The 26443-nt window shown below is 49.0% G+C and overlaps 1 protein-coding gene and 1 non-coding gene across 7 annotated transcripts; both read left to right on the top strand.

Moving 5' to 3' along the window:
* Nucleotides 1-5186: 5186 nt before the first annotated feature.
* On the top strand, nt 5187-25960 carry CHD4 (chromodomain helicase DNA binding protein 4). 6 transcript variants are annotated; one of them, XM_054269821.1, is made up of 40 exons: nt 5187-5258; nt 6113-6283; nt 8235-8362; nt 8543-8734; nt 9096-9214; nt 9637-9878; nt 9962-10089; nt 10220-10355; nt 10789-10970; nt 11093-11332; nt 12042-12245; nt 12328-12533; nt 12765-12896; nt 13191-13287; nt 13673-13864; nt 13952-14152; nt 15091-15228; nt 17176-17297; nt 17408-17581; nt 17882-18023; nt 18455-18586; nt 18698-18815; nt 19033-19157; nt 19452-19689; nt 19854-20026; nt 20191-20371; nt 20472-20558; nt 20726-20814; nt 20894-21027; nt 21510-21654; nt 21836-22001; nt 22357-22466; nt 22692-22827; nt 22974-23051; nt 23167-23304; nt 23399-23507; nt 23826-23958; nt 24819-25014; nt 25116-25307; nt 25394-25960. In XM_054269821.1, exons 2-40 carry the CDS (start codon nt 6187-6189, stop codon nt 25453-25455), a joined length of 5814 nt encoding a protein of 1937 aa, XP_054125796.1. In that variant the 5' UTR covers nt 5187-5258; nt 6113-6186; the 3' UTR covers nt 25456-25960. The 6 variants fall into 6 exon arrangements, with proteins under 6 accessions (XP_054125796.1, XP_054125801.1, XP_054125797.1 ...); XM_054269826.1 differs by having other exon boundaries at nt 25116-25291; XM_054269822.1 differs by having other exon boundaries at nt 22695-22827.
* Nucleotides 22028-22166, top strand: LOC128933254 (small Cajal body-specific RNA 11). The gene has a single exon (XR_008482765.1). It is a non-coding gene; the product is annotated as a small Cajal body-specific RNA 11 (non-coding RNA).
* Nucleotides 25961-26443: the final 483 nt, after the last annotated feature.

A 26443-nucleotide genomic window follows, 5' to 3' on the forward strand; every position in this document is an offset into this window, starting at 1 on the left:
CATGACGAGTGCTGAGCGAAGTCTGAAATGCTCTTCCCCTAACGGGAAGTAGATGCAGAGTCACACTGACATATGGGCAGCCCTCACCTAGGTGGCTGTTAGAGAGTGACTCGATTCTCCATTGACAGTAGGGTGTTCTCAAAAAAGGAGCACATGTTCTTGACCTTATTCTGGTTGTACACTCCAAAATCCTCGGCGTGCAAGTATCTTTCTGCCTCTTGTTCCAGTGGCATATGTCTGCTGCAGGAGCAGCTCCTTGGACATGACAGGAAGGGCTGTCTTCTCCACAAAACCAGGAGACTTCCCTGTGTCATTTTCTGCCATGTCTGACACCAAAGTAAAGACACTTCCGGTGGGCTAAACAAGTAAGCTCATGCTTTTCTTTGAAAAAAACCCCATTCAAACTAAATAAGGAAAAAAAATAGGGGGGGGGGTGCATGATGAAGAAAACAATAATGAAAATTGATCATTTAGATTTCCTTAGCTTGCCATGGAGACTTTGTAAAAAGCTGGGAGTGGAGAAGTGTATCCTGAGCAGAAGAAAAAGCTTTTGTAGTGGTAGGGGAGACTTGCAGAATCCAGAATGGTTACTTTGGCTAATGCTGGGGATACAGAATTCTCACACGATAGTTTAAAATGGGGGCAGGGGGACCTGGGTGTTGAAGAGACACAGATTCTGGGACAATAACCGGATATTGAGTGAAAGTTTGAACCATTTCCTTGCTAATTCCCAAGTAAAAATTGCCTATCTCAGAGTTTGATACCCCCTCTCCGGTCAAAAAATGATCTAGGGCAAAAGATTCAATTAAACTGGGTAAGTAAAATTCTCTACTCTCTCTAAAATTCTCTACTTTACCAAAGAAAAAACAAAAAGGGCAAGGCTTCTAAGAAATCCTGGCATCTTCAGGGTTCCTTCTCAGAAGTGGTAAAACCTTAGCTCAGTCATGGCGAGCCTCAGTACGATCTGGAGAGCCTACAGGGCTGCAGAATGGCAAACACCAGGAGTAAGTCCATCCACATTAGTTACAAGCAGTCAAAACTAGGTTAAAGGAAGAGGTGAAATGTAGCTGCAGCCTTTGCAGAACAGCATCACATTCCCAGGTACATCGGGGGCTGCCAGTTTTACGCAGACACTGAAAGATATTTTTCATGTTACCGGTTGTATGTAACCTGACAGAACAGATATTACAGACTGGCTGGAGCAACGCTCAGTCCGGGAAACAGCAAAAATGAGGAGAACAGAAGTATGGCTGTGTCCCAGCCCACAAATGAAGCAATACAGTGGCAGCATTGCAGTGCCCAGCATCTAAACCCATCAGCCCCTCTGTATTGTTACGGAACGCGAGAGGAGCTGACAAAAAATAGCCTGAAAGGCCATAAACCGATCTTTCAGATCACATTGTCTGCAGCACCAGCATGTCAGGCTTGTAGTCCGTTATCTGTGTCCCACATACGAACGGTCCATGCTAGGCTGGAGAGTCTCCCCTCTTTCCAAAATGCTCTGGAGCTCCTTCCTCCCAGCCTCACATCCCACGCTGGGCAGCACGGAAACACACAGGACAGAGGTTTCCAGCCTGCTACCCTGAGTTCCAGGGTGAAACAATGTCAAAAGCTTTGTTCTTCTTGTTACCTTGGGGCAGTATGTTTGAAAGTGAACATAAATTAAAAGTGAAAGTGAGAAAGGTCTATGGGCCTGATAAAAGCCTGGACAGGGGCAGCTGCCCATGAGGTGGAGGGAGATGGAGCAGGACTCTCCTGGGTCCCACACAGGGACCTGAACCCTGACTAACTTAGACCATGCACAAAACTACAGGAATCATTTAGAGGTCACCCCAGCTTTTTGCTGCAGGAGTACAGAGTCCACCTCAGCCAGTTGTTCTTGGAAGCAGAGCTGGGCAGGGGTGTGTGGAAGGTCCTCTGGCCAGTTTGGATTTCCCAACACGGGTGCAGCACCAAAGCGAGATGTTGTAGATGTTTTCCCCATGGGAAGTGTGCTGTGGGCTTGTTCAGGGTGTTGGCACCCATCAGCACAGGTAGGGAAGATTGTGTTACACGGATCTTGTTGTAATTGTTTCCAAGCCAAGTGCTATAAACTCAAAAGATTCAATTAAACTGGGTAAGTAATTGAACCACAGTAAGGTACGGAAACTTCCAAGTTTAAAGCAGCCAAATAACTAGAAATCTATTTCATGGAACTCTATCTTTCCTCATCCAAGAAAAATATTTAGAAAGAGATATATTTTTAATCCATTTAATCTATTTCGCCCTCACAAACAGTAAAAACACCTTAACCATAATAATGTATATCCCATATGGAGTTATTGTCTTGAGGGAAAATTAAGATTTTTGCTGACTAAGAAACTTCGACTTACAAAGGAAAAAAGGAGTTTGAGCTGAGGTGGGGAATCTTGGGCACATTCATGATAAAAATGTGTTCATTTGTCATGCAGAGAAAGATTTTAGGGAGGTGGTGGCTCATTGGGAAGCTTCATGCCTTAGCATTGGAGGCACCGGAACACACATTGCCTAACCAGTAGCAAGCAGCCTTCTTCGGACCAAAACCATGCTGGCAAGAGCATTGGGAATCACCTACAGAGAGAGTCCCAGCACTTAACTCCTTCTGCAGGTTCTTCATCTGCATCACACCTCTCCCCTTGTAGCCAAGCCAGTGGGGGAAAGAGGCAAATATGGAGTTGGTGGGCACTGGTGGGTGCTGGGCTGCTCAGCTTGGGAATTTGGTGTGGCTGTCCGCCTGGCTCCTGTTGAGAGGAGATTGTGGCTGTGCAAGAGGGAATGAGAAGTCCTGCAGAGGTCCACGAGAGTTTGGTGGTGGTGTCATCCACCACATGTTTCTGTAGCGCTGGATGGTCTGCTTGATCCATGCGAAGGATGGATAGCATCTGTGGAAGAGCAGCGTGCTCTTTTCATCCATGGAGCCGAGATAAATGAGACTGTCACTGTCATGTGGGCAAAGGTACGTACAGGGACAGTACGGGGCGCGTGCTGCTGATGGCTGGAGACATTTTTATGTGTGCAGGAGCATGGGTTACACAACAGCCTGTTGGATGTATTGGTCTAGTCTTTGCTGGCAAGGTGGGAGCGAGGGCACAGGAGGCACAACTCGTGCTGCAGAGTGGCTGCACACACATTGTGCATTGTGGAACTCAGCGGGAGCACGCAGTGGAGATGGGCACGCAGATGTGGTGGTGCAGTCTGCTGGTATCTCAGCAGCGTTGTCCATGCAAGGCGGCGGTCAGGGCCTGCATGCACAGGTAAGGGAGAGCTTGCCGGTATCCAGAGCCGCTTTGGCACACGGGCGAGGTGGTGGGATGGCATTATGGAACACCTGCGTGGCCGCTGTGTGCGTGGACCTGTTTTCAGTGAGCCTTCAGAGACAAAGCCCGGCTTGCGTTACAGGGTCTGTGAGCGACCTGTTGCACTCTGTAAACAGCCAGTCCTCCACTTGTGTTGCGGCGTGTTTCACTGTGGCGGGACAAAACGTGCACACGCACCACCAGGCGTGGGACAGCGGAGCAACAAGCGCGGTTGTTGACACCCACACATTGACTGGGAGAGACGGACAGGTCTGCGCCTCTTTGTTGAGATTAATAGCGTTGTGAAAATGCTCAACAGAGGATAAGGTGGCATTATGGGATGTGATTTTGTTTAATGGGAAATTAATGATACAGTTGCATGTGCATAATTGGACTATACTTATACCTGCGGACCGTTCCCGTCTGTGTAAATCGATGATGAGTTTCCTGCTGGAGGCTGCAGCAGGGTGCTGGGTGACAGGGAGGAATGGAGTACGTGGACACACCGTGTATCACAGAATCAGTTAGGCTGGAAAAGACCTCTGAGATCATCAAGTCCAACCTTTGACCGCACACCACCATGGCACTAAGTGCCACATCCAGCTTTTCCTTAAACAGCTCTGGGGATGGTGACTCCACCATTTCCCTGGCAGTCCATTCCAATGCCTGATCACCCTTTCCATGAAGAAATTCCTCCTGATGCCCAACCTAAGCCTCTCCTGGCACTGCTTGAGACTGCATGCTCTGGTCCTGTCTCTAGTTGCCTGGGAGAACGCGTATCTCTGGGCTAGGTACATCTGCAAGTACCAGCAGCCAGGAAGCCTCGAGGTGCAGGGGAGGCACCAAAGTCCCTGCGGGCACACAGGCCGGAGGTGGCACTGACCGCGCCGGGCATGCACAGCCCTGGAGGGGTCCTGCGGCCCCGCGGGCGGAGCGTGCGGGATGGGCACGGCAGAACGGGGCAGGGAAGCGAGCGGGGCGCTCAGCTCAGCCCCGAGGTCGGGGGCGGTCGGCGGTGGGAGGGCGGTGCCCGGAGCCTGTGCCCGGGGCCGGTGCCAGCGCGCAGGAGGGCGGGAGGTGCGCGGAGGCCGCGCGGTGCCAGGGGTCGGCCCCGTGCCCCGTGCCGGAGCGGGGGCTGGGCCGGTGCGGGCCCCGCGCCCCCGGGCAGGGCGGGCGGGGGGCGGCGGCGGAGCCCCGCGGGTGCGGGTGCGGGGCGGGCGGCCGCGAGTATTATGGGATGCCGGGCTGGACGGTGGCTCCCGGCGACTATTATGGGATGCCTGCCTGGGCGCGAGGCGGGGGGGGAGGTGGGGAGGTGTGACTATTATGGGATGTGCGCGCTCGGGGTGTGACTATTATGGGATGTTGGGGGGGGTCCTCACAGTGCGCCCTGCCCCCCCCAGCGCGCTCTCCCCGCGGGAGGGGGACGTGCCTATTATGGGATGGCAGCCCCGGGAGGCGCGGGGGGGGCGCGCTGCCCCAGCGCGCGGGGTCCCGCGCGGGGCGGGGGGGCACTATTATGGGATGTTTCTTGGTGGGGGTCAGTATTATGGGATGCCGGAGCGAAGGGGTGCGAGCGTGGGGGAGTATTATGGGATGTTTCTCGGGGTGAAGGTGCGGGCGGGGGGGGGCAGTATTATGGGATGTTACCGGCGGGAGGGGTGGTTATTATTATGGGATGCCGGGCCGGGCAGTGAGTGGGAAGTTCTGAGGGGAGGGTGAGTATTATGGGATGTCGGGGTGGGGGGGGGAAGGGGGTGTGTGTTTGCCGGGGAGACGGGGGCGGGGCCTGTTGCCGGGGTCCTGGGGCATATTATGGGATGTAGGCGGGAGGGGGCGGGGCCTAGCCGGGTTTTTTTCCCCTTTAAGAGGCGGTGCCGCGGCCGGAGCCATTTTCCCTTCAGCGGCGGCAGCGGCGAGAGAGGAGCCGGGGTCCGGAGCCGGGTGAGGAGCCGGGAGGGAACGAGGGCGGGCAAGGCCATCATCTGCCGCCTCTTGGGGCGTCCGGGCCGGCACACGCGTCTCGCTGCCGGTCGCCCCGTCGGCCCCGTCCGGCCGCAGCTCCTGCGGGGACGCGCCGTCCCTCTGCCCGGGCGGCCGCAGGACGGGTCCGGCCCCTCCTCCCCCGCCCCGCAACCGCCTCGCCGGTGCCCGCAGCCCAGGCCTGCGCCGGCCCCCGGGGAGCGGCGGCCCCTCGCCGCACGCCCGCCGGACTTCCCCGGCCCCGCCCCGCGCCCCCGCCCGGGAGACGGTGCCCCCCGCCCCCGCCCTGCGCCGCGCAGCCCCGCTCCGGGCGGGGGCGGCGGAGCGGGGCCGCCGAGCCCGCCCGGCCTTTTGTGTGCGGCCGGCGGCCGGGCAGGGGCTGGGCCAGCGCTGCAGTGCCAGCCCGGGGCGGGCTGGGGCTGCTGGCCAGGGCACCGCGCTGACAGCCGCCCCGCTGGCCCCGGGGCTCCCTTGGAAGCCCGGCTGCCTGGCTTGCCCCGCTGCCTTCTCCCGGCACAAGGCAGAAATAACCGAGCGCGCCCGGCTGCTGAGGACGGGAGAGTTTTCCTTTAGGACAGCTGTTTTGGCTTCCTCGCCAGCGATGAGTTGCTGACTCAGTTTAATATCTAGTGTCTCCAAAGCCTGCTTTATCACAACTCTAAACTGATACTTGCTGCCTGCCGGTGGTTCTATTATCCATAGGCTCCAAAGCCAGTAAAGTTGCTGTCTAAGCTTTCTCACAGATCCTCTTAGTAGCACTATTGCTTGAGAGACCAGAGTTCAGGTTTGCTGTAACTTTCTGTTTTTCTTTTCAGTGAAGTACTGGCCAGACTGGCAAGAAGACGACAGATAACCTGTGTAAGCCCAGGCCTCCCCCGGTGTGGTGGACATGGCTTCGGGCATCGGATCTCCATCACCATGCTCAGGGGGCAGTGATGATGATGAGATGGAGATCCTGTTGAACAACGCTATCCCCCAGCATCCAGGTATGGGGAGCCTGCAGGGCATGCATGTGGAGTGGGGATAATATTGGTCTCAAGCTGAATATGTGAAGTGCATGATGTGTTGGGGAATGGTTTTGGTTTTGCTTTTTTTGCTGCAAGTCACTTGTATGCTTTTGATATCCGAGTCCCAGGGTTACTTTGAAGTGAGAGACTCGAGGCTTTGTGTCAGGTGGAGCTGACTTTGTTCCAAGCCATTGCAGGTTGTCAGGGCCTGTGCTTGGAGGAGGTGTAGAGGGTGGAGGCAGAGCGTCCAATTCTGACAGGGTACCGAAATGCTTTTGAATTTCAATTTTCATGAATGGGGAGGGGGAAGAGGAGGTAGCATGTGAAAGGGCAGGTTGCCTGGCTTGCTTTCATCTGGGAGCTAAGACCGGCTGACGTCCAGAGAAAACTGCCCTGGGCTGTTGCGTGACCCACTTTCCTTCATCACCACACCCAATTATTGAGGATTCTTACTCTGTGCTGCTTGCTCACCTTTGCTTTTCTTTAGTCCTTGCATCTTGCTTTTTCCCTTGTATTTGCATCCTCATCATCAACATGAGGCTTAAGTTAGAGCCCTGGGATTTCTTCTGGTTTGTTTTTTTTTGTTGCTGCTGCTGTTGATGACCTGTTCTGTGGACATGCATCTGGATTCTTCACTTCCTTGTGAAAAATGAGTGATGTATGTAGTCAATTGTAGGACAAGTGTGGGATTTCCTACTAACTCGTACTGGAGTGTTGTGTCATATGTGAGAAATGTAACTGGAGGAGGGAAGATGGTGTTGTGGAGTTTTGGGTTTTTGTTTGTTTGGCATTTTTTTCTTAAGCCTCGTCTCTGGAGTTTTCTGGCACCTCTGAGATCTTGGGCAGTATGGGGCTATTGGTAATGAAAATCTGTTTGCAAAAAACCTGGTAAAGTCACTGCAAGATGGAGGAGTTTAGGTGATACCTTGGAAAGGGTGGGTCATTAGAGGCTCTAAATTAGAACTTGGGGGAGAAGATGCATGATCCTTGAAGGACCTGGTGTTGCAGCACCATGGCAGCAAAGAGACATCCATTGGCTGGGAATATGGCAGGGGCCAGGCATGGGACTCCAGGTTCTGAGATGTCTGTCTGTGCTGTTTCAACCCCGGCTGCAGTAGCTCCTCTGACTTGTGGCTTCCTCCATCCTGCCCAGCTCGGGTGGTCAGGAGGCCATTTTCCCTTGGAGGGAGAAGGAGTGACTCTGGCTGTGTGCAGTGGGCGGGGCGGCGGGGAGGGCGGGTGGCCGCGCTGCTCCCGCAGCCTGCCACAAAGAGAAGGAAGGGCTGCCTGGCTGCCTCTGCCCCCTCGGGCCAAGGGCAGCCAGGAACGGGGGCACACAGATGGGAGTGTGCGCTGCTGCTGGGGAACTGGCAGTGTGTTCGGGCCCGGCAGGCAGCTTGCTAGCTGCTGGGGCTGGGGGAAGGTTCTGTCTAATCTGGATCAGAATAGAGTTGCTGAGTAACAACTTTCCTATGGAGGAGGAAAAGTAGTGGCTTACTGGCCTGTATTTTGCATGCAGCTGTAGGATGTTCTGTACTGCTGAAGAGGCTAGATGGTTTTTTCCTGGAGATTCATGGACTGAAACAGTATCCTACTCAGGTTCTCACATGAATTCACTGTTTTGCCCCTTTTAGGTGTGGCCATCTCTTTTATGCTCTTCCCTCTTCTTGTTGGGTTATGACAAACTTCTTGTCCTCAAGTTCTGAGTGCAGTTCTGCTTGGAGAAGGAAGATTGTGGAAATAGGTGGTGTTGGGAGGGGGATAAACCGTGTTGGTGGTACCTTAGGATACAGTTTTTGAGTATCTGTTGTGAGCAGTAAGAGTTGTAACCAGCTCTGCTTGTAAGTACGTAGCAAGAAGCAGACAAGGGGGGCTACGCTGTACTGCGCAGAAGGGCGTTGAATGAGACATGTCACCTCTTCACATCCAGAACCTGAAGAAGAGCCAGAAGAAGAGCTTCTGTCAGAGGCTGACACTCCCAAAATCAAGAAGAAGAAGAAGCCCAAGAAACTGAAGGAACCTAAAGTTCCTAAGCTCAGCAAGCGTCAGAAGAAGGAGGTAAGAAAAAGGATGCCTAAGGTCACACTCTAAAATCTGGATGTAGAGGGTGAGGGTGCTTATTGTTGTTGGCTGATAGCAGCAATCTTTTGAATGAATCCTGTGGAGCTTGGGGAGAGAACAGTATTTTGTGCTTATCCAGGGTATTTTCTCATGGCTGATCTCTCCCTCCCTCCCCAGCTGGGGGACAGCTCTGGTGAGGGGAATGAGTTTGTGGAGGAAGAAGAAGAGGTTCTGCGCTCTGACAGTGAGGGCAGTGATTATACCCCTGGGAAGAAGAAAAAGAAGAAATTAGGACCCAAGAAGGAAAAGAAAAACAAAGCCAAGCGCAAGGAGGAGGAGGAAGAGGAGGAAGAAGATGATGACTCAAAGGTAACAAGCTACCCTGCTGCCTGCTTGCTTCTCATTCCCATGTAGTATCTGATTTGGGGGATCACTGTGCTCTCCCTTAGTGATTGCACAGGGAATTGGGACTGTGCAGTCTCTTCTTCCACTAGACCCTCTTGCCTTCACCTTTTTCCCACCTTGCATTCTTCCCTCTCTACTGCTTTAAGCATACATGGAATTTATATTGCATCCAAATACTTTTCCCATTTCCACTGATCTGCTTTTGCAGCTGTGTCCTATGGTAGTGATAAATGGATGTGGGGGAAAAAAATTCCCTGGGTCATCTGTGGAATGTGAGAGATGTGTTGAAGCTCTGCTCAGAGTTACCATGATTCTCTTTTCATAGGAGCCAAAGTCATCTGCTCAGCTCCTGGAAGACTGGGGCATGGAGGATATTGATCACATCTTCACAGAGGAGGATTACCGCACACTCACCAACTACAAAGCTTTCAGCCAGTTTGTCAGGTGAGCTGCAAGCCTACGCTTGAAATGACTTGGGAACAAAAAAAGAGATGGGACAAAACTAGCAAAACTAGATCCCTTGATTTTGGAGACTCAGTGCACACTAGTGTAGTACCTAGAGTGAAAACTGAAGCAACAGCAAAATTATTGATTGCTAGCTTTTTTGCTTTCAGTCATTGAGATGGTGCAAGTTCTCCCAGTCCCCTTTCTTCCTTAATATGCTAAATGCCATTTTCTTGCACCCAAAAATTTCCATTTTTCACATAGTGAGGGATGAGAATGGTGAGATTCATTGGCTGTTGAGATCAGAGATTAGAAAGTAATGTAGTTGAGATAAAGCTGCTGATGGGGGTGGCAGTGGGGAGGAATAATCTAGATTTCAGGGTGGTTCAGTAACCTTTCCTTCCTTCCTTAACTGTTCACAGGCCACTTATTGCAGCCAAGAACCCTAAAATAGCAGTGTCGAAGATGATGATGGTCCTGGGAGCCAAATGGAGGGAGTTTAGCACCAACAACCCCTTCAAGGGAAGTTCAGGTGCATCTGTGGCAGCTGCTGCAGCTGCAGCCGTTGCAGTAGTCGAGAGTATGGTGACAAACGTGGATGCTGTCCTGCCGCAGCCCCCTGTAGATGTGCCACTCAGGAAAGCCAAGACAAAGGAGGGCAAAGGTGAGTGAAGAGTCTGGCAGGAGGATAAAATGTGACTGGTGTCAAGGCCATAGCCCTGCTGACTCTGCCTCCTGTGTTCCCAGGACCCAATGCCCGGCGGAAGCCAAAGGCCAGTCCTCGTATTCCTGATATCAAGAAACCTAAAACAAAGAAGGTGGCACCACTGAAAATCAAACTGGGAGGATTTGGTTCCAAGCGTAAAAGATCATCAGTAAGTGATGCTCCTTTCTTGACCTTGTGGGGAGGAGGTCATGATGTGCTGGTAATCCTGGGGGTGTGTCTGATAGCTGCTCCCCTGCATGTGTGTCTGAGTAACAAAGCTTTTCTCTTACCTGCCTCAGAGTGAAGATGATGATCTGGATGTGGAGTCAGACTTTGATGATGCCAGCATCAACAGCTACTCTGTGTCAGACGGATCTACCAGCCGTAGTAGCCGCAGTCGCAAAAAACTCAAGGCTGGGAAGAAGAAAAAGAAAGGTAAACATATTTGTCACCAGTTGGAGACAAGCACAGCTAAGTGTGTAGGAAGATTAGAGAGAAGTCTGTGTGGAGTTTTGATAGCATACTTGAGGGAGAATTGATTATGAAGGAAGAACTTGATGTTATTTTGAATAAGGAAAAGGTTTTCAGAAGTTCTTTCAGGAGTTCTTTGTTAGGGAGACAGATGCAGTAATGAGTTTTCCTGGCCTTAACTGTACCTTTTATTTCATGGGTGGAAGGGGGCACAAAGGGACTTGTTTTTCTCCTGTTTCCAGGTCTTCCTTCTCGCTCTGTTTACTTCTATGGACTAAGAGCTTTGTATTCTGGGTCTCTAGATGGTTGTGTAGGCTTTTGGGAGAAAACTCTCCCTGGCTGTAGGAAACCTGTACCTGTGGCTTGTACTGCAGTAACTCCTCATCACCCTCTGCAGGTGAGGAGGACTCCACAGTGGCTGTGGATGGCTACGAAACTGATCACCAGGACTACTGTGAGGTGTGCCAGCAGGGAGGAGAAATTATATTGTGTGATACCTGCCCTCGTGCCTACCACATGGTTTGCCTGGACCCAGACATGGAGAAAGCTCCAGAGGGCAAATGGAGCTGCCCACACTGTGTGAGTATTGGATTCCCCAAATGATGCAAGAAATCATGCATGAGGGGGATGTCAAGTGACTTGGGGTTGTTTCTGTGGTAATGAAATAATGACTTTGTTTTTCTGATTTATGTCTCCCAAAGGAAAAAGAGGGCATTCAGTGGGAAGCAAAGGAGGATAACTCTGAAGGTGAGGAAATCCTGGAGGATGTAGTGGGAGATGCTGAGGAAGAGGATGACCACCATATGGAGTTCTGTAGAGTCTGCAAGGATGGAGGAGAGCTGCTGTGCTGTGATGCCTGTCCTTCATCCTATCACATCCACTGTCTGAATCCCCCGCTGCCTGAGATTCCCAATGGAGAATGGCTGTGTCCTCGCTGCACTGTGAGTTTCTGCTTGTACCATTGTCCCATTGCTACAAGAGGTGATTGATCTAATCCCTCTGGATCATCATATTTCTGTGGAAATACATGGTCCTTTGAAGACTGTCTCCTCACAAGCTTTTGTCACAAAGCTTAAAGGCCCGACTTTTTGTAGCTGTATTGTGCCTTGATTGCTTTCTCCAGACAGTGGGAAGAGCCAGGCTACAGCCTTTGGGTCTCAAGAGATTTGTCCACATGCAGGGTAATTTGGTCCAGCATGCCATGGATCACTGTTTTGGGCTCCTGTATGTGTGTAGAGGCAGGAGATCAAGTGCAAGCAAATTCAGTGCTTAAAGTAATTCAAACTGATACTGAGACAAACTGGTTTTGCAATGTGGTAAGCTTTGTAGTGCCAAGACCTTTCTTAGTAGATGGTTAGGAGAAGTACTATGCTTTTCCAGAAATTTCTTGAAATAGGTAGTATAAATGATGCTAATTGCTTTCATAAGCTGAGGAACAAAAAAAAAACTGCTTATGTTGGGCCCTTAGTTATACAGCAGATTTTTTTTTGCACGGACTTTCAGTGAAGTTGTAGTTAGACAGACTACTGGGCTCATCAAGCCTAGCAAATTCTGTGTAGTGAAACCATAAAAGTGACTCTTTCTGCTCTTCAGTGCTTACATATTAGTGTACATACACTGTGATGCATCAAGGTCTGTTTAACTTCCTAGTGCCCAGCTTTGAAAGGAAAGGTGCAGAAGATCTTGATCTGGAAATGGGGTCAGCCCCCAGTGGGCCCTGCACCACCACGTCCACCCGATGCAGACCCCAATGCTCCACCACCAAAGCCTCTGGAGGGTCGGCCTGAGAGGCAGTTCTTTGTCAAATGGCAGGGCATGTCCTACTGGCACTGCTCCTGGGTGTCTGAATTGCAGGTGAGTGCAGGAGCCTAACCATGGCATGAGGGTGGGCACTTGAGGCTGGAACACCTACTGACTGCTTGTGTCCTGACTGCAGCTGGAGTTGCACTGCCAGGTCATGTTTCGTAACTACCAACGCAAAAATGATATGGATGAGCCTCCCTCGGGAGATTTTGGAGGGGAAGAAGAGAAAAGCCGAAAGAGAAAAAACAAGGACCCCAAATATGCTGAGATGGAGGAGCGTTTCTATCGATATGGGATCAAGCCAGAGTGGATGATGATCCACAGGATCCTTAATCATAGGTAGGGGGTGTAACAAAGAGGATTTTCAACAAAGACCTTAAGCAGGGCTAAGGGAGAGGGGATGAGCTAAACTGCAGTATGACTGGGAGAAACAGTGGGAGTTGTTTGTTGGTATGACAGACATTGTTGTTCTGTTTCTGCTGCTTCACTAAGAGTTCTTCCCTTCCACTTGAATGGATTGGGGGAATACTGCCATCTCACTGTGCTTGAGACTACTGGTTTCTTCTGCAGTGTGGATAAGAAGGGGAATGTTCACTATTTGATTAAATGGAGAGACCTACCCTATGACCAGGCATCCTGGGAAAGTGAAGATGTGGATATTCAAGATTATGACCTCTACAAGCAAGCCTACTGGAATCACAGGTAGGAGAAGTATCTAGAGGTTGTTTTCCTTTTCCCTTCCCTCAAGAGAAAGTACTTCAGTATGTCAGCCTTTAGCACTGGCTGGATTAATAGATGGAAATGGGCAAGAAGCATCTTGTGCCTTATGCCCTTTGGGCAGGGACCTTCTTCTTCTCTACCATGAAGGTTCCAGCCCTGTTCTCTTGAGCCTTTTTGAGTTGGGTGATTGCCCTCCTGTTCTCTGCAATAATTTTTGCTCCATCTGTTAATAAAAAGCCATTAAGCTTATGTGTCCTTGGCCCTGTGTCTGCACAGGGAGCTGATGCGAGGTGAAGAGGGCAGGCCTGGTAAGAAGTTAAAGAAAGTGAAGATGCGGAAACTGGAGAGACCCCCTGAGACTCCCACAGTAGATGTGAGTTACTGCTTTTTGCTTTGGAGCCTTCTGATAGAGCTGCTTCTTTTCGAGAGCCTGCAGATAAATAGGAAACTGTGAACAACATATGGTTTGGAGTTCCCTCATAGCCCAAAGAATAAGTGGCATTAGGGAGCCTTCAGACAAAGGTCCACCGTGTCCATTGGGTCAGACTCCCTAGCTCTTGGTGAAAAGGGTTTTACAAAAAAAAAAAAAGCCTTCTTGTTGGATGCCTTTGGCCATTTGGAAATTGGGTTTGATGCTAGTCTGGTTGTCATTTGTGAAGCCTCATTTGTACTAGTGAATATAAGGGTGGCTAAGAAAGGACTCTTGTTAACTACCTGAGTTAACTATCTGAGGAAACTCTTCCTTCTTTCCACTACAGCCAACGGTGAAATATGACCGGCAACCGGAGTACCTCGATGTAACAGGGGGGACCTTGCATCCCTACCAGCTGGAAGGGCTGAATTGGCTGCGCTTCTCTTGGGCCCAGGGCACAGATACAATCTTGGCTGATGAGATGGGTCTGGGAAAGACTGTGCAGACAGCAGTGTTCCTGTATTCCTTATACAAAGAGGTGAGAGCTGGGAGGTCACTGCCCAGGGAGAGACTGCCTGTATTAGTGATTGCAGTCATCTAATGCTCTTACTGACTCTATTTGTAGGGCCACTCAAAGGGTCCCTTCTTGGTGAGTGCACCACTGTCCACAATCATCAACTGGGAACGAGAATTTGAGATGTGGGCCCCAGACATGTATGTGGTGACCTACGTTGGGGACAAAGACAGCCGGGCCATCATCCGTGAGAATGAGTTCACTTTTGAGGATAATGCCATACGTGGAGGCAAAAAAGCATCCAGAATGAAGGTACAGAGCTCTGCTTTAACACAAGCCTGAATTGAGATACAGTCAACTAACTTTGAGCTGAGATTCAGATACTCTGCTGTCCCTGAGAACTGATTATGCTTGTACTTTCCAAGGGGAAATAATTGGAAATTGATGACAAGTGGACATTCAGACTCTTGCTATAGACTGTTTAAATACTCCTGCTAGTCTGAACTGATTTAGTACTGGAGAAAGATAGTTGACTAAGGTAGTACTGACCCTGGGCAAGTCCCTCTGTCTTCCCTACTTAACCTGTGAAGTTCTGCATCTTTAGTTCTACAGATCTAAGCTGATGTCAGAATTGCTGCTGTGTGTAAAACACAAATATACAAAAAAAGTATGAACCTTTTCATCCTGAGGAATTGGCTGACAGGCCATACCCAGACATGTGAGAAATTACATTTTGTGCCCAGACATGAAGGAAGACTGACCTAGGTGGCTACTTCTTGTAGAACTGAAGTCTTCCTAGTAAAACCAAGATGGCAGCTAAAGCATTTTCAGTGGCAGAGGCAGACTCATTTCCTTCCTTTGAAGTAGAACAGCCTTAAGTATTAATAGTAATTTAAAGTTTCATGGTACACTATCTTTAGAAGTCTTAGCTTTCTGATGAGCCACTTTTCTCCAAATCTCAATTCTCTAACATGCCTCTACTCACTACTTACTTGTTAGACATCTTTGTTAGAATATTTGGCATCTGTCCAAAAATAGCAGGTAGTGAGGGAGTTGAGGAGACTTACATGTGTTGAGAGCAGTAGGGAATTAAAAGGCTAAAATGGTTTGGGCAGCATTTTGAGTCTTGTGAGAGGACACTGTGGGTATGAAAGTTTTTGATGTGCTGTTGGCCGCGGCTTATCAGGGTGACTTTATGGAGGAACACCACATCCTCTGTCCCATTACATGTTCATCCTTTTCCTTTGCAGAAGGAGGCTGCTGTCAAATTCCATGTGCTTCTCACCTCCTATGAATTGATCACAATTGATATGGCCATACTAGGCTCTATTGACTGGGCCTGTCTCATTGTGGATGAAGCTCACAGACTGAAGAACAACCAGTCTAAGGTACAGAGAAGCATAGGTGGCTCATGGGCATGGCATATGTTGCAGGGGAGAGAGACAGCTCTTAGTCATTTGTTCAGTAGTAAATTTGATGTGTTAATAAAAAGAAAAATCAACAGCCTGTATTTGGAGATCAGTCATCATTGGCAACAACTTTACTTATACAGATCACTGGTTAAAACAGCTTTCTTTCCAGGTGAATGGGCAGTTGGTCTAGACTGAAAAACAGAAACACCTGGATGTCGTTGTTGCTTTCAAATACAAAAAGATTTCTCTGAAAGCATCACATACCTGCACCACCTCTATTCTGTAAAGGTTTACCATGCTGAGCATAAAACATGCTCCATGAGCAGAATTACCCTGCTTCCAGAGTAGGCTTGCTCTCTGTGTTTATCTGGCTTTGTAGCAGAACTAATTAGGTGTTACAGAAACTGAAGGTGGGCAGAGGTGTTTAAAAATGCCTGGGTAGGTGCTGAAAGCCATATAGCTGCTTTAATATGAGCCTGCACCTTAACTAAGCCTGTTTGAATTGAGTAGACTTGACTGTACTTTCTTAATCCAGCCCCTCCCTAGGTGGGCCTTGTGCCTTAATTCTGGTATTGATTTGCCTGTCTTCAGCTGGATTCCAGTGCTCAGTACGCCAAAACCAATTATTATTGGAAAGCTGACTTTAGAGGTTCTTGGAGACTGTAAAAGAAAATTGCTCCTTGATTTCTTTTTTCTGTTTGTTTGTTTTGTTTAAATGGCTTTAGTGTTTTGGATCTTGGCATGAGGTATCTTCCTGAGACATCACAGCTGTGCATGCAGTTCAGTTTCTAGATCTTGTTTTATTGTAGGCACTAAGACTGGATGCCATTCTGTGCTTAGCATTGAAACCATTGGAAGTAGGAATGAATGCTTACTATTAATATTCATTAATTGAAAGAGGATGTAAAGGCTCAAGGTCACACTATGACACTATGCAGAACCATTAAATATTTCTCTACACCAGTTTCCTGTCCTATAAGAACAGCTTATAGGTGTTTGGCTGCAAGATAGATTAGGTCAGGTGCTTCTTGACAAATTTGGGTCATCTCCTAAAGTTTGCAGATATAATTAGTAACTTCCACATTTGATTCCAAAATAAAAATATTTTAACTATAACTACATGGAAAGATAAATCCCTATGGAAGCCACTAGAAGTACTCTTCTGGTGCAATAACCAAAACAAGTGGTATGTTTTTTGTTTGCCATCCAGTACAGCTGCTTTCATTAAGTTTGACCTTGTATCATGCTAAGTGTAAGGTAAGCAAAGAAATGGCCAAACTGATAATAAATTACTGCTTTAGTGTTAAATAGTACAGGTGAACATGGTGCACTTGGGCTTTTCAGTGCAGTACTTTTAACTGCTCATTCTGTCTGGAATTACTTCATTTTTGTGAAAGCCAGTGCAAATTACCTTCAAAACACATTGGCAAACCCTTAGCTCTTTTTCTCCTCTGCTTGTTCAGGGCTCTGGAATACTGCCAGGAGTGATATGAATAGGAAGAGTGACTTAGTTATTTCTAGAATTCTCAAGGCAGAGTAGTTGTAGGAATGTGGAACACTAATTTAGCAAGAAAAAATACATGGTACAGCAGTCTAGAAATGATTTGTGGTCTGAAAAGATTGTAACTTGTAAGAGCAAAGGAAACCCACTTGCACCTGATGGCTCAGAGGATTTGCTGCAGTCATGATTTAGCTATGCAGAACAATGATCCAAATAAGATCAGTCTAGTAACCCTGGCTGGAATGTGAACTACTTGGAACTCTTGTCCAAACAGCTGATGTGATCTAAATTGAACCCTAGATTGGTGTCAACTTTCTAGATTTTTTTTTTTTTGTAAGCCTATGACTTAATAAGCCTTTGGTGTATTTGTGTGTGTGTTTTGGTTTATTTTCCCACTTTGTTCCCTGCTCTCTCCTTTCCAGTTCTTCCGTGTGCTGAATGGTTACTCCCTCCAGCACAAGCTGCTGCTCACAGGAACTCCCCTGCAGAACAACCTGGAGGAACTGTTCCACCTGCTGAACTTCCTGACGCCCGAGAGATTCCAGTATGTCTTGCAGTGCCAGTCAGCCTGCCTGTCTTGTCACTCCCTTCCCCTCGCTTGCTCTTTTGCTCTTTTTCCTCTGTGCTGTTTGCTGAGTGTCTGTTTCCCTGCAGTAACTTGGAGGGCTTCCTAGAAGAGTTTGCGGATATTGCCAAGGAAGATCAGATCAAGAAGCTGCACGACATGCTGGGCCCGCATATGCTGAGGCGTCTCAAGGCTGATGTGTTCAAGAATATGCCATCTAAGACTGAGCTCATTGTCAGAGTGGAGCTGAGTCCCATGCAGAAGTGAGTGTGGGGATGAAGAGAGCACTGCTGTTGAGCTGTTGTTTCTCTGCTCTGCCATTTCAAAGAGGAGGCTGAAGCAGCCTTATCCTTACTCTGCAGGGTTTTCTGCATAGTGGCTGCCACTAGAGCAGAGGAAGGACTAATCCTGAGCTCTGGTGTAAGGGATAAAGAGATAGCTCTGCCAGTGGCACTCACTTAGGTAGTAATGCCAGAAGCTGTGCAGAGTTTAGCAAGAGAAGAGTACGTTAGTCATTCTCATGACAACTGGCTGAGTTGTTGTGTTTTCTTTTTTGTTTTCAGGAAATATTATAAATACATTTTGACAAGAAACTTTGAGGCACTGAATGCACGGGGTGGTGGTAACCAAGTCTCATTGCTCAATGTTGTTATGGATCTGAAGAAGTGCTGTAACCACCCCTACCTCTTTCCTGTGGCTGCTATGGTATGTCCAGTGACTTATTCTGTATGAGCAAATTCCCTACAAGCCAGTTAGCTCCCTAGGTGAGGCATGGAGGGATTCCCATTTCTCTCCTTTTGCTTCTATGTGGTTTTATTCATCCTGTCTTTATTTAGACCCAGCATGCTGGAAGGCCATTTCTTTTCCAGCACATTTATGTGATAGGTAGGAGCTATCTTTTGACTCGTGTGAGGTGGTGAAGACTGAAAGAGTAGGGACTAAGTAAGAAAAGAGGAGGGTATGTAGGAGTTAAATGGCAAGAGAACAGGGACAGGGTAGCACTGATGTTTCATACAGGCAGTGGTTGTGCCAAGGTCAGTGGAGCCAGCATCAGCTGGGGGCTAAGGCAAAGTTGCATCCCTTCAAGCTGTTTTTGTGCTTTGCACCTTATTCCCTCTTTCTCTTTTTCTTTTTAGGAAGCTCCAAAAATGCCAAATGGCATGTATGATGGTAGTGCACTTATTCGAGCCTCTGGAAAGCTGTTGCTGCTCCAGAAGATGTTGAAGAACCTGAAGGAAGGAGGTCACAGGGTGCTCATATTCTCTCAGGTATATGGAAAAAAACTTTTAGGCCTGGAATACTTTTCCTGAGAAAGAAATCTGTTGATCTGGTATCCATGTGTCCCTCACTCTCTGTGCTGGTGCTTTTGCTACATGCAGATGACTAAAATGTTGGACCTTCTGGAAGATTTTTTGGAACACGAAGGATACAAATACGAGCGGATTGATGGAGGAATCACAGGGAACATGCGTCAGGAGGCTATTGATCGCTTCAATGGTATACAGTCACCTACTTCTTCTGTAAAATGAAAGCTTGCCTTGTATGTGCTTAATACTCATGGGATTGTTGTGCCCCAAGTCTTCTATTGCTTTCCTGGAATCTTACATTAGTAGCAATTCCCTGTCAGGTGATGTGGGTCAATTACAAATTCTTTTTTGAGTACTGCACACTCTCTTGATTACTTTTATTCTCTTTTTTTTTTTTTTAACCTAAGCTCCTGGAGCTCAGCAGTTCTGCTTTCTGCTTTCAACTCGAGCTGGGGGTCTTGGTATTAACTTGGCCACAGCAGATACTGTGATTATCTACGATTCAGACTGGAACCCCCACAATGATATCCAGGTGAGTCTGAATGGGATCACTCATTATGGAGTAATCCTGACAAAGAGAAGACATTAAATCATCAGAAAGAGTGAAAGAGTGTGAAACTTTCCCTCTAGAAATGTGCAAAATTGGAGCAGTGAGGATGGGTAGAGATGGGAAGTGAAATAGTGGAGGAATCTTCTAGAGCACAGCCTTCACTAAAGCTAAGAGCGAATGTGAGGGCAGGTGGGGGAGGCTTGTGGAGGTAGGTGGAGTATGTCAGACCTGCTGCTTGTGCAGCTCTAGATTGTTCTGAGCACGTCTCTTTTCTAGGCCTTCAGCCGTGCGCACAGAATTGGACAGAACAAGAAGGTGATGATATATCGCTTTGTGACAAGGGCCTCGGTGGAGGAGCGTATCACTCAGGTGGCCAAGAAGAAAATGATGCTAACTCACCTGGTAGTGAGGCCAGGGTTGGGCTCCAAGACAGGCTCCATGTCCAAGCAGGAGCTTGATGACATTCTCAAATTTGGCACTGAAGAGCTCTTCAAGGACGAAGCTACTGAGGGGGGTGAGTGCCTGGGAATAGAAGTGAAGGGGAGATCTGGCTCCTTATTTAGTGAGAGACTGTGGACACAGTGCTGATTATAGCTCCACAGAGAGGGTCTAGGGTGGCATTCCCTTTCATAGTCCATTGAGATCCATACAGCAATGGTGCCTGTACTCTTCCTTCAGGGGATAACAAAGAAGGTGAGGACAGTAGCGTCATCCACTACGATGACAAAGCAATTGAGCGTCTGTTGGATCGGAACCAGGATGAAACAGAAGATACAGAACTTCAGGGCATGAATGAATATCTCAGCTCCTTCAAGGTGGCCCAGTATGTGGTTCGTGAGGAGGAGATGGGGGTGAGTATGAGGTGGATGGCAGCTAATACATTCTCCTGAGTGATGGAGGATCAATTAAGTTAATTGAGCTCTGAAGCTTTTAAGGCCAAGCAGGCAGGCATATATCTGCCATGACAGGCTGGGACTTGGATCATAGGGCCCTAAGTTGGTTACCTCTCTGCCAGGAGGAAGAGGAGGTTGAACGGGAAATTATCAAGCAGGAGGAATCGGTAGATCCTGATTACTGGGAGAAGCTGCTCCGTCACCATTATGAGCAACAGCAGGAGGATCTGGCCAGGAATCTGGGCAAGGGCAAACGTATTCGCAAGCAAGTGAACTACAACGATGGCTCGCAGGAGGATAGAGGTACAAATCCACGGGAGCCTGAGGGAAAAGCGGGTGTAAGTATGTGTTGCTGGGAAGTAACGGAGTAGCGTCTCAGGCTCACGTGCTGTTTTTCTTTCAGACTGGCAGGATGACCAGTCAGATAATCAGTCAGACTATTCAGTTGCTTCTGAAGAAGGAGACGAGGACTTTGATGAGAGATCTGAAGGTAAGTTCTACTGGAGACAGTTCCTGGGCTGCTTTGAGTGTGGGAATAGTTGGGATTCGATCTGGGTCATTTACATTTGTTTTGTGGTGCTCTCCTGCTGGGGCAGTACTCTCCCAGAAATACGCTGTGTGCATTGTCTCTTTGCTTAGCTGCATTTCTCTCTTCAGCAGCTCGTCGGCCTAGCCGCAAGGGCCTGAGAAATGACAAGGATAAGCCTCTGCCTCCATTACTGGCCCGTGTGGGAGGGAACATCGAGGTAAGTTGTGCCAGGGAAGGCATTTGCACCCCAGCTGCTCCTGTATTCCTCTTGCTATATGTCTGTTCTTTCATTCCAGGTGCTGGGTTTCAACGCTCGCCAGCGGAAAGCCTTCCTCAATGCTATCATGCGCTATGGAATGCCACCTCAGGATGCCTTCACCACTCAGTGGCTTGTTCGGGACCTCCGTGGCAAGTCAGAGAAGGAGTTCAAGTGAGTTTGCTGTAGGCAGGAATGGAAGACTGACAGCAGCTAGACCTGTCTGGGAAGAATGAGAATTGGGCCTTTTCATGGAGACTACATTTCCTTAACATACTGGTTGATTCTTTGTGGGAGATTAAAGAATAAACTGGGATTGTAGGTAACTCTTACTCGGATCTGACTCTTCGGTCACCAAAACTAAATGCTTTTATAGGAGTAGCATGGCTCTACAATCATATAGGGAATACTCTCACAGAGTCTTTCTTGAGTTTGACTGTTTCTGGCTCAAGATTCTTGAGTAAGCTGTGTGTCCTCTATGTACATAGTGATTCTGTTAGGAAATTCTCCCTTGAAGGAGCCTGGAGGCCCAGAACTTCTTACTATGAGTTAAGGGAAATTACCCTGAGACTCTTATGTGCTGGCAGGGGTCTGACAGTGCATGCCTCCAGATAATGCAATTTATGGGTGAATTGCTTGTCTCTCAATCGCTGCAGGGCCTATGTCTCGCTGTTCATGCGCCATTTATGTGAACCTGGAGCTGATGGTGCAGAGACCTTTGCAGATGGGGTCCCACGGGAAGGTCTTTCTCGGCAGCACGTCCTCACTCGCATTGGGGTCATGTCGCTTATACGCAAAAAGGTGAGTGCCTGGCGGAGCTGTGTGGCCTTTGCTGGCCATACATACAGCTGTAGTCACTGGGGTCTTGAGCTGGAGAGTTACCTCTTCTTTAGCACCTACTTTTCTTGTGTGCTCAGTGCTCTGCCTCTACAGGTGTAGGGATGAGACTCCTCCAATGTTACGTCTTTCTCTCCTTGTACAGGTGCAGGAATTTGAGCATGTGAACGGCCGCTGGAGTATGCCAGAACTGGCAGAGATAGAGGAGAACAAGAAACTGTCACAGCCCAGCTCACCCTCTCCCAAGACTCCAACTCCTTCGACACCAGGGGATACACAGCCGAACACACCGGCCCCTGTTCCTCCCCCTGGTGAGGGCTCCCTCTTGTACAGCCCTGCGTCCTGGCCTTGGCCTGGCTGTTCCCCTCACCAGAACTGTGGTGCTGGGGTCTGGGGGTGGACGCAGATCAACTTACTCTCATGTTAGGAGGGCTGCCAAAGACATGTGCAAGTCCTTAAAGGCAAGAGAGGACACTGGCTTTCCTGGGATGAGCTGGCATCAGTGAGAAGCCCAGCATTTGTAGTGGGCAGGAAAAGGGAGGGTCATGTTAGTTCCATTTTGATGGGCCTGATCCTGGGAACAAAATGGTCTTGGTAGCAGGGAAGGACCTTACTGATTTGCTTCTCTTTTGTCTCCTGTGCTGCTCTGGCATGGGGAATACACAGAAGATGGAGTAAAAGTAGAAGAAGGAGCTAGTGCTAAGGAGCAAGGAGAGCCTTCTGAACCAGAGAAGGAGCTCAGTGCCTCTGCTACTGAAACAGAGGCCCCTATGGAGGTGAGTTTTGGCTTTTTTGCCTTGTAATTGTGAATTTCTCTACTTCTGCCTCCCCTTCATTTTAGCTGAGGCAGAGATGAGTTTTTAGAGTGATACTTGAAGATAACTCTGGTCCTCAGAACTGGCCTCACAGTTTTGTGTGTGTCTTTGCTTTTCAAACGACTGTGACTGTGTTCTGGTGTCGTGCACTGCTACACTTTGTGTCTCACTGATCACTGTGCTCAGCAGTGTGCTCAGCCTGTGGAGACACCGCCCCAGGAAGCAAAATCCCCAGTGAACTCCACAGAAGCAGATGAAAAGAAAGTAGAGGAGACGGAAGTGAAGGAAAGACCAGATGAACCAATGGAAGTAGAAAGCAAAGGTACAAAGCACTTAATCCTAAAGAAATAGGCTGGAATGTAGAAAATCAGGAAAGTTGAAGTATAGTATTGGGTTTCACTGCTCGAAGAACAAAGCTGTGGACTTGCTATGTTCCTGTGCATCTCATGTTCCCCTTCTTTCCTGCAGCTGATGTGGAGAAAGTGGAAGACAGAGCAGCTACTGAGAATCCTTCTGACCCTCCCATAATCACTCTGGATGAGAAAGGTGAGGCATGATGACTCCCTTCTTTTCCTTAACCCTTCTTCTGCAAGGATTCATTGTGGGTCCAACTTGTTGCAGTATCTGCCATGTTTGTTTTAAAAATTTCCTGTGTGTACAGATGATAAAAAGGACGATGATAAGAGAGATGTGGTGATGCTGCAGAACGGAGAGATGCTGAAAGAGTCAGTAGATGAGAGGCACAAGAAGGCAGTAAAGCAGCGCTTCATGTTCAACATAGCAGATGGTGGTTTCACTGGTATGTGATCCTTATCTACTTGAACTTGTTTATAAGCTCCTGCTGGTGTTTGTGAAATAACTTCTACCTGTTCTGGTGTCTCTTGCCTTTGCAGAACTACACTCCCTCTGGCAGAATGAGGAGCGGGCTGCCACTGTCACCAAGAAGACCTATGAGATCTGGCATCGGCGTCACGACTACTGGCTCCTAGCTGGGATTATCAAGTATCCTTGCCATGACAGACACATTCTCCCACCTTGTACATGACTTGTCACGCTGAAAGTGACCGTTCTGGATCTGACTGGCATAGGTTAAGTGAGAGAGTGCTTTATCTTCACAAGAGTGAAAGTGATGGTGGGAGGGGGAGCTTCCTGCAGCATAGTTACGACTTAGCAGGACATAATTCTCATTCCCCTTCCTTGGCTCCTGTTTGTCCCCTCTCTGTACCCCCTTTCCCCACTCCCTCTGGAGAACAGTACTGCCTGGGCTGTGTATTCCCTTGTTTTCACTGCCTTTGTTTGCCTGAGCTCATCCCATCTCAGTCATGGCTATGCCCGTTGGCAGGATATTCAGAATGATCCACGTTACGCCATCCTCAATGAACCCTTCAAGGGTGAGATGAACAGGGGTAACTTCCTGGAAATAAAGAATAAGTTTTTGGCAAGGAGATTTAAGGTAAGGATTTCTCTTTAGTGTGATAACTGCCTGGATCTCTAAGAACAGGTTCTTGCACTTCTGAGTTTCCACCAAGAAACTGAAAGATGTATGCAATACCTTTTGTTTTAGGGGTAATAAAAAAAGCAGTATACCTCAGGAGCATGCAGTTGCTCCATGATAGGAACTCCCTTTTTTCTGGAAATTAGCTTGATTAAGTGCTGTCTGTCCAAATGTTTATTGAAGAATTGGTAAGCAAGAGGCTTAAGGTTTAAGTGACTGATTTCATCACAGCTTCTGCTCGGTCTGCTACACCGCACTCCATGTACCTGAACAGAGTTCTGGTTGCTGGAAGGGCTGCCTTCAGCCTCTGCTTCATCCTCTTTAGGAGTGAACATAGCTTAGTTGTGGGAGTGATTTGCCATCAGGTAAAAGCCATGTAGGTCTCAGTCTTGGGCAAAACAGTGATTGACTACAGACTGAATGATACATGCTGCACTGACAGGATTCCAGCTGATTTCTCCAAATGCTTACAAGATTCTAGATTCTCTCTATAAATAGGATGGAATACTTTTCCCTTGGGTTCAAGGAGTAATCTCCATCCATTTGCCTCATAAAGAATGGGTAAAAAGAATCAGAGGAGGAATTAGGATACTAGAGGACTTGCAGTAGTCTGTTAAACCCAATATGTGTGTCTGACTTTGCTTCATGAAGCCCTTACTGTTTTGGGCTACTCAGTAAAACTGTCTGGTGGAAAGAGATTCAGCTACACAATCCCACCTTATGAACTGGTGGGGAATTGGATCAGGAGAGACTGGGGGCACAGACAAGGCTCCCTCTGAGGCAGCTGCTGAAAGTCTCATTGCTGCCTCACTTTGCAGCTCCTGGAGCAAGCGCTGGTGATCGAGGAGCAGTTGCGGCGAGCTGCCTATCTGAACATGTCCGAAGACCCATCTCACCCCTCCATGGCTCTGAACACACGTTTTGCAGAGGTGGAATGCCTGGCTGAGAGCCACCAGCACCTATCCAAGGAATCGATGGCGGGGAATAAACCAGCCAATGCCGTGCTGCACAAAGGTAATGCGGTGTGTTAAACAGGGGCAGGATAGGTGTTCAGCAGTGCTGTCCCCTCTGGGGTGTCCCTTTCCCGTCCGAACAGATGTCCCTTTCTCTTGTAGTTCTGAAGCAGCTGGAGGAGCTTTTGAGTGACATGAAGGCCGATGTGACCCGCCTGCCCGCCACGATTGCCCGCATCCCCCCCGTGGCAGTGCGCCTCCAGATGTCGGAGCGCAACATCCTCAGCCGCCTGGCCAACCGCAGCAGCGAGCCCCCGCCGCCGCCCCCGCCCCAACAAGTACGTACCCGCTCTGGTCAGTACGGGAGCCACGGGGGGAGGGCCCGGGCTGGGCTCCCTGACCAGCCCGGGAGTCTCAGCTCCTCCTCTCTCGCCCTGCAGGTGGCCCAGCAGCAGTGAGTTCCTGGCCCAGTGCTGTTGACCTTTCGGCCAAGCTGAAGTGACTCCCCTAGCCCACCCCTTCACACTCTACCCCTCTGCCTGACATTCCTGACTGGGTGCTGTTTCCCTCCATGGAAGCTGCTGCTCAGGTCTCTGGAAGGAGAAGGAACTCCTTCCTCTGCAGCCAGCCCGTTGGAGCAAGGAGTGTGTTTAGGAGAGAGGGGGATGGATGTATGATGGACTCTGTACATAGTGACTGGAGGCCCCAGCGCCATGTCTGTTACATGGAGAACCTGGCTGCATTGCTCGTTGCCTCCGCCTGGAATTCCAGTTTTCGTTCTTAATTTTATTTTGAGTTTGTTTACTGAGACAAGTGTGCAGGCAAGACCAAGCAAAAGCCAGGACAGAGACAAAGCTACCTCCATCAAAATCCTTTTTAATACAAAAACTGACCGGACTTGTCAACTAATAAGCAGCTTGAAGACAAAAGCAAACAACAATGAAAAACCAACAAAAAACAGAGCAAAACGTTGATAAAACTGAAAAATAAAGTTTCCTTGTATTTTATTTTGTTGTCTCTAGTATCATGACTGTATTGGGGTAAGTATGTGGTCACAGCATTGAAAGAAGATGTAGTCATGTCTTTTTTTGTTGTATCAGAGCAGCTTTTGGGGTATCCTACACCTCTGAGAAGGGCAGTAGATGGCAGTGTTTAAGGCCAGGTGCCATAAGGCCTTGAGGAATCTGGTCTCAGGAGTGGTGTCCCTGCCCCTGGCATAGTGTTGGGTTAGATGATCTTTAAACCTCTGTGCCCTCACTTGAACGGTCTCTGATTCTGTAGCTCCTTTCCCCCTGCGTCTGCACCATGTCGTTCTCTGCTACCAGCCTTGGGCTGTGTACCCCCGGCTGCAGGGCCCGCCAGTGAGTGCTGGCGGCAGGAGCCCCGGGCCCGGCCGGCCCCTTCCCCTCCCGGTACGGCGGTTCTCTCGGCGGGGCGGGCCCGCGGCCCCACGCGTCCCGGGGGCGGGCGGCCCGCGCCGCTGACGTTGC

Source organism: Melozone crissalis, unplaced genomic scaffold (genome assembly GCF_028551555.1).
Source record: "Melozone crissalis strain CALT ecotype California unplaced genomic scaffold, PUWL_Pcris_2 ptg000008l_1, whole genome shotgun sequence".
In the NCBI taxonomy this organism is placed as follows: Eukaryota; Metazoa; Chordata; class Aves; order Passeriformes; family Passerellidae; genus Melozone; species Melozone crissalis.